The 12,753-nt window shown below is 32.0% G+C and overlaps 2 protein-coding genes across 5 annotated transcripts; both read left to right on the forward strand.

Moving 5' to 3' along the window:
- The first annotated feature begins 92 nt into the window (after positions 1 to 92).
- LOC128891461 (probable malonyl-CoA-acyl carrier protein transacylase, mitochondrial) lies at positions 93 to 2,080 on the forward strand. Its single transcript, XM_054150958.1, has 2 exons — positions 93 to 1,165; positions 1,599 to 2,080. The coding sequence occupies exons 1-2, from the start codon at positions 366 to 368 to the stop codon at positions 2,038 to 2,040; spliced, it is 1,242 nt and encodes a 413-aa protein (XP_054006933.1). The 5' UTR covers positions 93 to 365; the 3' UTR covers positions 2,041 to 2,080.
- A 606-nt stretch (positions 2,081 to 2,686) lies between these two features.
- Positions 2,687 to 12,753, forward strand: LOC128891466 (uncharacterized). 4 transcript variants are annotated; one of them, XM_054150966.1, is made up of 3 exons: positions 2,687 to 2,741; positions 10,119 to 10,324; positions 11,609 to 12,753. In XM_054150966.1, exons 2-3 carry the CDS (start codon positions 10,144 to 10,146, stop codon positions 12,334 to 12,336), a joined length of 909 nt encoding a protein of 302 aa, XP_054006941.1. In that variant the 5' UTR covers positions 2,687 to 2,741; positions 10,119 to 10,143; the 3' UTR covers positions 12,337 to 12,753. The 4 variants fall into 4 exon arrangements, with proteins under 4 accessions (XP_054006941.1, XP_054006940.1, XP_054006942.1 ...); XM_054150965.1 differs by having other exon boundaries at positions 2,693 to 2,751; XM_054150967.1 differs by lacking the exon at positions 2,687 to 2,741 and adding an exon at positions 5,792 to 5,913.

Consider the following 12,753-nt stretch of genomic DNA (forward strand, 5'->3'; position numbering starts at 1 on the left):
TATCGGTGGCGGCATCTTACAGAATCGGTGTAAACTATTTTCACTACAAACTTAGGCGTTTTCCCATCGATGGCGCCACTACGAAAACCCATATATATATGTAGTATTACATATATACTAAACCAAAGCCGAAAATTTTTCAAATCTTTTCCTACATTCAGTGAATACAAGCAAAGAATTTATTTTATTTGTTTCTTGAATCACTTGAATTTTGTATCTACCTTGTCTAAGAACTGTAACTATACGTATTCTATTATTGTTTTGTAGATAGTTAAGTGTTAACCTTAAATAGACGATTTTTTTTCAATGATACACATTGTTCTAAATATTTATCAAGTGTCAAAGATATTTCCAAATTAGTTAGAATGTTTCAACGAGTGGTATGGAACAGAATACTTACTTCTTTACCAAGAAGTTATAGGTTAAGGCATATCAACAAATTTTCAAGTGATGTAACTAAAGATGAAAACAATACATCCAAATTAGTAAATGCAGAAGTATCTTCAACAGACGATTTTGAATCTACATGTAATACAGAACATGTTTCATATCTTCTTGAAGAATCCACAACATTCAAAGATGCTAAAGATAAAAGTTGGGCAACAACTCCATTTCCTAAAGATGTGTCGACAAAGCAGATGGGAGATAGACCATCTGTGAATCCAGAAGATACCTCTGTAATAATGTTTCCTGGACAAGGTACTATTAAGGTTGGAATGGTTAACAATTATATGAAGTTTCCTGCTGCTAAAGAACTTTTTGAGATTGCCAATGAGGTACTTAATTATGATTTGTTGGATATTTGTTTGAATGGGCCACAAGAAAAATTGGATAGGACTGAATTTAATCAAGCAGCTACAGTAGTTTTATCACTGGCTGCATTAGAAAAACTTCGTGAAGAAAGACCTATAGCATTTGAAAATTGCATGGCTACGTTAGGTTATAGTGTAGGGGAAATAACTTCTTTAATTCTCTCTGGTGTTATATCGTTCGAAGATGGAATTCGATTAGTTTGTGTCAGAGGAAAAGCTATGCAATATGCTTCAGAAAGAGTACCCCAGGGTATGTTATCTGTAAACTGCACACCATCAGCAAAAATTGTTAACAGTTGTCAAGAGGCAGAAAAGTGGGCAATGGAAATGGGTGTTGACAACCCAGTATGCAGGTAGAATATGTTTAAAATATTTTAACCATTTGAATGCCATAGGTATTCCTAAAAAACTGGTCACAAAGTATTAAGAAACATGATTTTGTTTTTGTTATTTTATGTTTATAAGTGCCAGACAGCATTATTGTGCATCACTAATTCAATATCAAGGAATGTCATAATTGTTACAAAGTTTTTGGTAGTACAAATTCCAGTTTAGTACAACCTCGATAAATCGTAACATTAAAGAGAAGCATGAATAAAATCGGAGCATGTAACCACTTAACTCAAATTAGCATGGGCAAAAGAATGAGCTGGCACTTTTGGACCCTGAAAGCAAAGAACACGATCACACCCCATGGCACTCAAACTTGTTAGTTAATAACTAACAAGTGGTATAAGAGGATATAATTTTGTTACAGAATTAATTATGTAATTTATTTATTTTCAGAGTTGCTATTTATTTGTGCACACAAAGGAAGATATTAGCAGGAAACATAGAAGCATTACAGTATATTGAAAGTAATAAAAAAGAAATGGGGTTAACAGATGTAACTAGGCTACCTGTATCAGGAGCATTCCATACACCACTAATGGAACCTTGTTTGAAGTCCGTTTTTAAAATATTAAGTACGATAGAATTAGATGAACCTAGATGTCAAGTGTATTCCAATTACAAAACTACACCATATAATAATTTAAGACTAGTGAAAAAGTATATATTAAAACAAATCGTTTCACCAGTCAAATGGGAACAATGTCTTCAAAAGGTATATGAGAGAGAACCGGGCAAAGCATTTCCAATGACATACGATGTAGGATCAGGAGGAAGAATGAAAACTATTTTAAGAATGGTTAATGCAAAAGCATGGCAGTCGTGTATTGTAATTTAATTTTGTATTATCAGATAATAAATATATGATTTTTATTACATTCTCACTCATATTTCTTTCTTAAAATGAATATATCAAAATATAAATATTAATAAACTTTGTACATTGGTCATTACAGTATTGTATCTGTAGTTGCAATGAATGAATAGTCAACATTTTCATTGTTATTATCACGATTGTTTCTGTCAGTTACAAGTAATTATAAATGAAGCAATTTTGTTTGTTTACATGTCAATTTCTCACAAGGTCACCTGAAGGTCAATATATTATACAAGTTTGAATTCGCCTTTTTATCAGCTACAATACTGTATTAATAAAAATACCTCATCCCATTTAAGAAAACCATTCATGCCCTTGAAATTTCGGAAAATATGACCTTGAGATGCTTTTCACGAAAAGTTTTTATCAGAACAATTTTTTGGTCACTCCGTATATAACATAAGACTTGAATAGTTTTATTTTAGTTTCAACATTCGTTGGAATAGAATACAGAGGGAAGGAAGAAAATTCGGAAGAAACTTTTGGTTCACCCTAATAATGTTCACCGGGTGTAAATAAATCGCTAGGAAGTACATCTTACAAAGATGGAACAACAAAAGGGAAGGGGTAGTCACCGAAAGGAGTGGGAAATAACGGGCGTTGCAACTATTGTGGGAGTCGTGCCGCTACTTCCGAAGAAATAGCATCTGAAAGGATACCTTGTAAGTTCAGGTATAGAAATTACAATTTTTTAATGCTACTTACACGGATTTATATATTTATGTATAATTTGTGCGCGTATCAGGGATCGATCACACGTCTAATCAAATTGCTTTGATATTTTAGAGGTATCACATATACTGTTATAACGAGGCGCTAACCATTTTGGAAATTATTCTTGCTGAAGAAGTACAGTACAATAAATACAATACCGAAAAGAACATTAACTTGTAACATCATAACATATATTCCCTATTTAATTTAAAATTATTTTCTATTAACCAGCTTTGCAATATCGAATTATTGATTAATGATCAACTAATTATCAATAACGATAAATTAAGTATTGATAATATAGTAATTAGTGAAATTTCAATGGCATTATATGTGTGTACTTTTTGTGTGATAAATTCGGTTATTAAACGAGAATTTAATTAATCATTTCTGTTTCAAAAATAATTTCTACTTTTCGTATTATTAATATGTAGATTTTAAATAATATATATCATTTTTCTTTGGTCGTAAATGACTTTTATTACCACTATTTCAATTTATTTCATTATTGACGATTTCAACCTGTAAAAAAACAAAATTCATAGTTTGTTAATTAAATATTAAGTATTTTTGAAACCTCTACAAATTTTAAAAACGGATTTAACAGGTATACTTTGACGCTGCAAGCATCTTTACTGCAGTTTTGAGATTAACGTATATATAATTATGTATTGACTATATTAAATTTTTAGTATTTTACATTAATTATATGTTACAATTAATATCTTTCAATTATTCTGTTTGAAATGTCATTAGTATTCTAATTATTTCTAAAACATTGATGTTCTTTGCGTTATAGAAATATTTTATTTTAAGTACATTAAACATTCAATTAGAACAATAGTTAATACTTATTTATGATTATGCATTTATGAAGATCGTTATGAAGTACTATTGTTTTGTAAACAAATAGATGATGTATTATATTCGAAACTATTGATTAACGTCACAGTTAAAATGTTTAAATAACATTTGCTTTCATTATTTTCAATTTTACACTACCAGCTGAAGTAAAATATATTAAAAAAAAATTTGTTGTTAAATTTGTCTTTTGCAACATATTATGGAGTACTCAAATGTCAAGTATAATATTTTCACGCAGTATTTATTTTATTACTATTTGACCGCTATTTTTCTTATTTTCTTATGATTATTCTCATATTGCTATTTAAATATTAGTAAAAAATAATTAATAGTGTATTATATATCGTACTGCTAAGGAAGTTATGAAATTGAATGTTTACGGTACTATAGTATCATTGATATCTAGAGATAGACATTCATTTATAGTCATTACTGAATTTATTTTTGTTTATGTGTTAATAGTATTTTCTTAATGCCATAACTAATTCCAGCCACAAAATGACACATCATGTAAATAGCAATACCATACAAATATTGATAACACAGACAATAATAATAATAATAACAATAACAACAACAACAACAACAACATAATGTTCAACAAAGAAGCCAAGTCAGATCAATCAGGTACATATTTTCCATACGATAATTTACGTCACACTGATTGGAGTTTCTTTGTAAACAATAATATTTTTAAATAGATAAATGTTACCTTTGGAAAGGATCACAAATAATTGTTTAAATACTAAAATGAAATATATACAGGAATCATATAACCATTACACAGAATATGTTAATAAACTACAAAAATTGATGAATTTGAAATAAAAAAAAAATATATTTTACATACTTATGAAATGGAGTATAATATTTTGATTAAAGATTTTATTATTTAGTTGCATTGCATGCAAAAAATACTAACACATACAGATCAGAGAAACAAAAGCATGGTATAAAAATCGAAACGTGAAAAGTTGTATTTTTTCTTTTATTTACAATTTTTCCTGGCAACTATCGTGAGTGCTTCAACGTATTTCTATTAAATAATAAACTTTAAGGAAACATTTATATTTAGAATAGTCTTATTGTAACACATAATTAAATTAATTCAGTGCATTAACGTTTAACACTGTTTAACAACGTTTACACTGATTGCTATTATAATTTCATCTCTTTATGTTTGAATCTTCAAAATAAATTTTTATTTTATACTAACATTATTACAAGTTTTAAATATTACTTTATTGTTTACGCTCTATTTTAGGTTGCTTACAAAAATATGAAAGTTGATAACTAAAAAGTTGATAATCATATTAGTTATATTACTTACGTCTAATTATTCGTAATATTTTTTTCGAATGTTTAATATAAAATAAACTTATAACGTAACGAATTAATAATGTTAATTCCATTATGAATTGATTTTTGCCTATGTCCAATGCCTGTCATTTTGTATTAAGCATTAAAATACCAATCTTCTGAATTCTTAACATATTATCCGTTAAAATGGATCAAAATACACAACCCGAGTCTCAACCTGATAGTCATTACAATCTAACTCTATGAAGTTCAAATTTTACTAATTGTTTTTCTTCTAACAGATTGTACTTGATAATTGTTAGGTATAGAACATTTCATGGCTACTAAAGTTCGTATTCATTGCAAGATAGATCCATCAGGTTGAGACTTGGATTGCGTGTATAGATACATAGCAATAGAGATCAGTTTGAGGATTTAGAAGGTTGATACTTTAACGTAATAAAAATGGTGAGAAAATATTTTTGATCTAAACTAGAATTATAAATAATTAAATATAAAGGCGGAGGATTAATTTCGACACCTAATAAGTACATGTATACATACAAAATGTTTATACGAACATAAGTTCGGCTACCTAGAAATCAGCGTAACTCGAAACCACGTAACTCGAGGACTCGATTGCAATTGAATCAACGCTTTATATTTAAACATCAGAGGAAAATGAAACAAGTGGGTAGCATGAAATGATTGGGAAATAGGGAGAAGAATAGAATAAAGAAAAGTGATAAGAGGTAGCTCTGGGAAAAGAATGGTAGACCGAGATATAGGTAGATGACTTCGTAATCGGAGGCGGTTGTCCGGGACTCGAGTGTGCTGTGTGCCAGTTCAGTTCACGGACACCAAATTAGACATGGTCTATTTTTAAGCAACATGTAGTTGCTCGTTCCAGTTTACTGGTTACTCATAGTAGACTCCCTTGAGCAAACCTAGATGGAGGTATTTGGAGCTCTGTATTAATTTCATTCATACACGGCTCAAGTGTTTATAATAAAGCGATGGCAGATTAATAATATCACGCTTGAAAAATTCTCGCGCAGCCTTATTAAACAGAGGTTTAATTACCCCTAATTTTAGTTATTTCTAAATAGCTTGCACTACAAACGAAACATATACGTGTGTAATTGTTGCGAAAATTCTATCCTTCTTTTTAGGTTTAAAAAATGTATGCAACAAATTAGACCGCACTACATTCGATACATTAATTAAATCTTTAAATTAAACTTTGTCAATGTTTTAATAACAATTTTACACTATTCGTTTTATCGTGTATTAATTACCGAATGTTATTTCAATATGACATCTTATTTCAATGAAATTTTGTACTTTATTTTATTTTTACTTCACGTTACAACAAATTAATTCAATTAAATAACTGGCTAAATTATTATGCAATCTTTTTTCAATTTACACAGTGTTTCATATAAAAACGACATGATTTCAGTCTTATTTCTTTTCTTACTAGTTTTATTTTAAATTGGCTGCTGTACGAATACTTTTTACACTGACCATAATTCCCAATTATATTAAATTGCACCAAAAGTTTCTTTCGTTTTATTAGTAAGTAATCCATGCACAATATTTTATATTTTATGTTAAATTATTAAGTTGTATACGATCTATTAGGTTGTCCCGAAAGTTTCTTTCGCGAGTTTCTCACACAATTATTTTCTGTGGTCGTGTTTATATAAATAGACAATCAAATTTCATAGATATTCATGTTGTAACAATAACGGAGCAAAATGAATCGTGCACAATTCAGTAATGTAACATAAAACATAAAATATTGTGCATTTATTACTTATTAATATAGCGAAAGAAACTTTTGGGACAACCTAATACTTTGTTCTATTGCTGTTATAACAACAACTCCTAAGAAATAAAATTATCTATTTATATAAATACTGTCACACAAAACGATTCAGTAATCGCGATAGAAAACTTTGGGACAACCTAATATAAAAACAGAATTTTATCTTCGTGAATGCTTTCATGAGTATTTGTCTGGCACTCAAAGTGTTAACGTTTCCACTCCTTCTTTTGGAGCCATCTTCGTAAATCTATAAGCGAATTAATAATTTGAAATCAACTGAAAAGTAAATTTATCCAACGAGTTACGCTATTTAACCGTGAGCTTGCTAGATGTATTATTGCTTACATTAACCGATATAGTTGTACGATTCGTCATCTAAGAAAATTTCATCGAATAGCGTCAGACGGTCACAGATAAATTTAGTACAGTTTGCATTCACTAGACACGAGTGGCAAACTATAGCAAGCATTGCCAATTGTGGTTGCAAGTAAAATTAATACAATTTGGCAACCTGTTTCACGTTTTACCTTGATTTAGGTATCTATTCTCGATGGTACATTGCCTCCGAGCTTCATGTAAACTGATTTTCTTCTTAAGAGGGGAAACCACATTAGGAGATCAAGTATTAAATGTTTTCCATGATTTCTTTTTACGGAGGAAAATTTTATTAATTCTTGATTAACTTAGAGAATGTCTAAGGTATGTTTTAAAGTATATTTGGTCATTTTTTCGATTCATTTCATACAGAAATCTTCGAGATATCACCTATTCCCTATAGCAAGTTTTCACCCGAGTCTGCTTGCTACCGGTAGGAATTTCAAAGATCACAATTTTTATTTGAAAACAATGAAATTTCCTTTTTATATTATTAACATGTTTTCTAAAAATGAAACTGAACTGCTGCTAAAAAAGTTGAAAATAGTATTGTTTTAAGAGTGATTAAGGAGAAAGTATTATTCCAATTTTTTAGTTCATATTCATGGCATTTAAATAAAGTAGGAGTACATCAAGTTTGAAAACGATAGGTCAATTAATTTTTCAGTTATCATTCTCACGAATCGAAAAAAATGTTGTTTAAAAGGAAAATACGATATCTCAAAGATTTTTGTGTGAAATGAATTGAAAAAATTACCAGATGTACTTTAAAACATTCCTCCCTTAAGAGCAAATGTGTTTTCGATTTACGATGGGTACTTAGAAAAACAAAATCAAATTTACACTACAAAGTGTGCGCTAAATATTCTGTGGAATTTGTAAAAAATAGGAAAACATGGCTGGATATATTATATAAATTGTATTTCTACATAATCTAGAAAAATCGGAAGATTTTATGATATCCTAGCGTCGGTTTCAAGAATAACGCGATTGAAATTTCAATTTCGGGTATTTCCGTGAAAATACGTGTTAACTTTGCAACGCACGTCTCGTCAGCTATTCTTGCACCATGCATAAGTTCGTGTGCAAAGTCGTAACTCGTGTAACAAAATTTGTGTATTTTGTCTAGCGATTCTGTTATGTTCATACGAAGGAAGCAATCGGTTCACATTCACGAGGAAAAGTAAAAATATTTCGTTACTCCTCTTTTTCATTATAATCTTTCACTGTTCTGTACTTGCCAGACCTACAAATTTATTTATTTAATCTATTTTAAAGGTAGCTTTTCTTCTTTGTCTTAAACGAGTTGAAGTTGCAACCTCTGGTTAAAAATTTTGAACATTTTTTCCTGAAAATTGGAAATTGAGTTTGAGTTGTTTCTTTTTTAAATTGGACACCTTTTATAAGTCATTTGACTGATTTGTTAATATTCATTAATATTTTTTAAGTAACTCATATGGTCAGTTTTGAGAAAAATTACATAATCTGGTCCAAGTGATATTGTATATATTAGGTAGACTGAAAAGTAATGTCGTTTCTTTTACATTAAATTCAAACTTTCCAATAAATTTCTATCTTTAATTCATTAAGTAATCACTCTCATTGTCAGCAGCCTTTTGTCACCTAGTGTGCAAATTTTCAATGCTAGAGAAATCAATGAGCTGATAAATGATAAACAAGTATCTAAGATAGCAAAAACGACATTACTTTCCAGTCCACCTAATACATTTACTATTAGAATGCCTGAGTAATCTTTTTAATCCTAATACCTACATGTATTACCAAAAACAGGCAGTCGAGCTCATTCGTAGGGGTGTTATTTATAAGACCGTGCTCCGAGAGCTCGAAATTACGTAAATTTACGCTCGTAAATTTTCTATTCCTATAGATACTATAGATATATTCGTGGTTACTCAAAACATGTGGAGTTCAGCTTGCATTCTACTGTCTGATTTCATCGAATATTTACTATTTATATTTGATCGTTTTATAACATTGTATATGATAAGGGATACAGTGGTTAATTTATAGGTACTGTATAAAAGAGTATTAATAATTGAATAGAAGAAAATTGTTGTCCTCTATATCGATCTTATAAACCTATTACAGTTATTTGTGTCGAGTAGGAAGACGAGTAGACAAACAAACATACCAGTAATAAAAAGAAAGATATCGTAATGTTTCTAATGAATTCTTAAAATTTCTTTCTCTATAATGATTTTATCGACTTTGTACAGCTATTTATAACGAGTAGAAAGACGATTAGACAAATTAATATATCAATGATGAAAGCAAAGACAGACATCGCAATGTTCATAATAATTTTTTTAAATTGTTTGTCCCTATGGTGATTTTATAAACCTTGTACAACTAATTATGACAAGAAAACGAACGAACGTATGAAAGGAAAGACGGATATTGCAGTGTTTCTAATGAATTCTTTAAACTTTTGTTCTCTGTAACGATCAGGGCCGACGCAAGGCAGGTTCAGCGCGTTTGCCGGAACCCGGCCCCGCGTTTTAAAAGGCCCCACGGTCTACGAAAATGACTGAATTAAAAGGCACCGATTTTGATTAACTTTTTACAGACTGATGATACCATTAACAAATGGAAGCAATTTTTGTTGAGATGCAAGACATTTTTTTAGTAGCGATGATTAAATTGAAAGGAATGACAAAAATCATCAAAGTATTATTATTTAATATTCATCTTATAAAAAATATACAGCATTTGTAAATAAATAATTCCGCGTTGTAAAATTCAAATGTAGGATTTGAATGTGAATTTAGGCAACGCAAAATTTTTGAACCCGGCCCCGCAAAAGGTCACGCCGGCCCTGGTAACGATATTATATTAACTTTGTCAACTATTTATGACGAGTAGGAAAGACGAATAGACAAACATCGACGATAAAAGGAAATCGAGACATGCGCCTAATAAATTCTTTAAATTTCAGATAACGACAAAGCAATCCCGTGAAGATGTCAAGACCAATTCTTAGCAGGCCGCGTACGCGTGTCTACGGATGCAACTACGACAAAGGAGAATCGTATTATAAGCCAATGGTCGATCACTTAGATCGAAAATACAGCTCTCGACCGCTCTTCTCTGAACCAAGAACTTCGTTAGCCGACGAGATCGCGGCTCGCCGAGGCGACATCGGTAACATCTTCAGTCGTTTTCCAAAATGGTTTTAAGGGGTGAACGTATCCTGCTCCTTCTTTCCTTAACCGCTATGAACGTAATCAGTAGCTTTTCGATAAGGAAATACTGAACTATCTTTTGACTCCTTGAAATCACGTGAGTGGCATGTTCAAATCCAAATCCTGATGTGAAAGGAATTGAATGTACTGTTTCTTGAATCTAGTATTATTACGGACACAATAAATTTTATCACCGTAAAGAATGATCGCTAAAAAAAAAGAAAAAAGAAAAAAAAAGAAGAAAACAAAAAGAACCTCTGCATTCGTAACAAAATAAAATAAAATCGCAACATGAAGCAGTGCTGTCTAATGATTTATTGTATCCCGAAACACGAATAACATCTTTTTTAGTATACGAACGTTATCTCGTAATATACACGACACAGGTAGTGTTCGTAGCCTCGTGAAAACGATGGTTTTTACCTCGGTCAAACTTTCAGTCTTCCACTTCTTTACATTGTATATAATCCATCTGTACCGTGGTTGTTCGTATTTTTACTTCTATTGGCCGTAATGTTTGTATCATTGTACCTGTTAAATAAAGCATTTGGCCATTGTGTTCCTTCCAACGATCGAGATTTTCAATTGCTTATATGTCTTGTGATCTATCGTAACGTTTATCGAGCGTCAAGTTAATCATACGGCTGGCAAATATTTCAAATATAATCATATAAGCTGATTAAATTTGTTGTTTAATAACGGAACGTGACATATGAAATTAAATTAAACGAAAGAATGATTCAGAAATGTTCTTCCCTCGAAGAATGTTAACTAAATATCGAAAACATGGCGAACTTGAATTATTAAATATATTTACTTTTTATTCAAGATATATAAACATGATTGTACAATTCTTATGAGAAATGAAGAAATGCACGAAGATGAGAATTACCCTCTGTGGGCTCGTATAAAATAATTTCAGTTTCTTCACGAGACGACGTATACGTCTTCGTTGTATAATGTCTCTAATCAATAACAATATCGAAATATCAAACTAATATATCAAAGTAAATGCCTTGCAAGTTCGATCCATAGACGGTTAACTTGCGATTAAATCGCTTCTCGAAATTGATTTAAGAATGATTCGTTTACTATTCGAATAGAAATTTGTCGTGAAAGGCGATCACCACTCTAAATGCTTCCATTACATTCTAACAGTATGTATCATTCTGAAAGAAGAGTTTTTAAATCATTTAGAACCCATCGAGACAATGAACGTATCCTGAGGTATCCGTTTTTACAGGCTCGCGTGACCTCCCCGGTCCTCGCAACAATTCTCTTGGACGTGACCTTGACCCCGAAATAGATCCCTTAATCCGCGCCCCCACAGTGCCTTTGTCATCCCTGGCCAACGACCCTTTGTTCCCCGAAAACGAGGAGATCGTCTACGACAGCCGTGGCCAACGAAGACGTCGATTCGCTGAAAACTTTGCTAACGAAGTCGCCGCGACGACGCAACACCTCAAAGCGAAACTAGCCACGTTCGGATTAGACGACGAGGTTGACGCCACGTTGGGAAAATCACGACGTCTGCGACAGGAGCAGGAATTTCTCGAGAATAGCCTAAACGCGAGAAGGGACATGCAAGACATGAGATCGACGATCGAGGACGCGGAGAGTGCTTTCAGCAAAAGACGTTCGAAGCTTCTCGATGAAATCGATAACATAACGGAGACCAAGCCGATGCTGACGAAATGGTCGAAGCTATTGAACGAGGACGAGAATTTGTTACCGGTTAGCGCCGCCGCGACCAGGGCCAAACAGACCAAAGCCCGTTTGAACGATCTGGAGTCCGAAATGGAGGAGCTTTCTGAGAGACAAGCGAAAAGAGAGCGCAGGGCAGCTGCTCTCAGGGCATTAGTTAACGAAAATATCGCTCATGCCGTTCAAGATCAAAACGTTCAAGATCAATCTATCGTTAGCAAGAAGGTCTCCATTCGTGAACGCTCTGAGAAACACGTTGCCTTTTAAATGTTCCGTGTGATTATATGAGCCGATCATTATGAAAGTGGTGTAAGTAAATCTTTCTTTGTTTCGAGATAGAAAAGGTTTTTATAGAGATGTTATTGCTAGAACGGAGGAGACATCCAACTGCCTGCAAGTAGGAATGTCACAATGTTGAAAAGAGAACAAAAAACGCGGTAATCTATCTATGTGACTTATAAAATATAAACGATAACCATTTATCGTTAGCATAAGAAACATGAGATAGGTAAGGTACCACGGTTTCCTTTCTCGTTTTAGCTGCAGCGTTCCCCTACTCCATCTACATACATATAATATCTTTATAAAGGTTTTGCATACGTTTCAAACAGCGATAGAGTGTGTTTAAGGTTCTTGATGTAATAGTGGTGTGGCTGGTGTGTACGATAGTAAGACCATTACGTC

Source organism: Hylaeus anthracinus, unplaced genomic scaffold (assembly GCF_026225885.1).
Source record: "Hylaeus anthracinus isolate JK02 unplaced genomic scaffold, UHH_iyHylAnth1.0_haploid 12001, whole genome shotgun sequence".
Classification (NCBI taxonomy): Eukaryota; Metazoa; Arthropoda; class Insecta; order Hymenoptera; family Colletidae; genus Hylaeus; species Hylaeus anthracinus.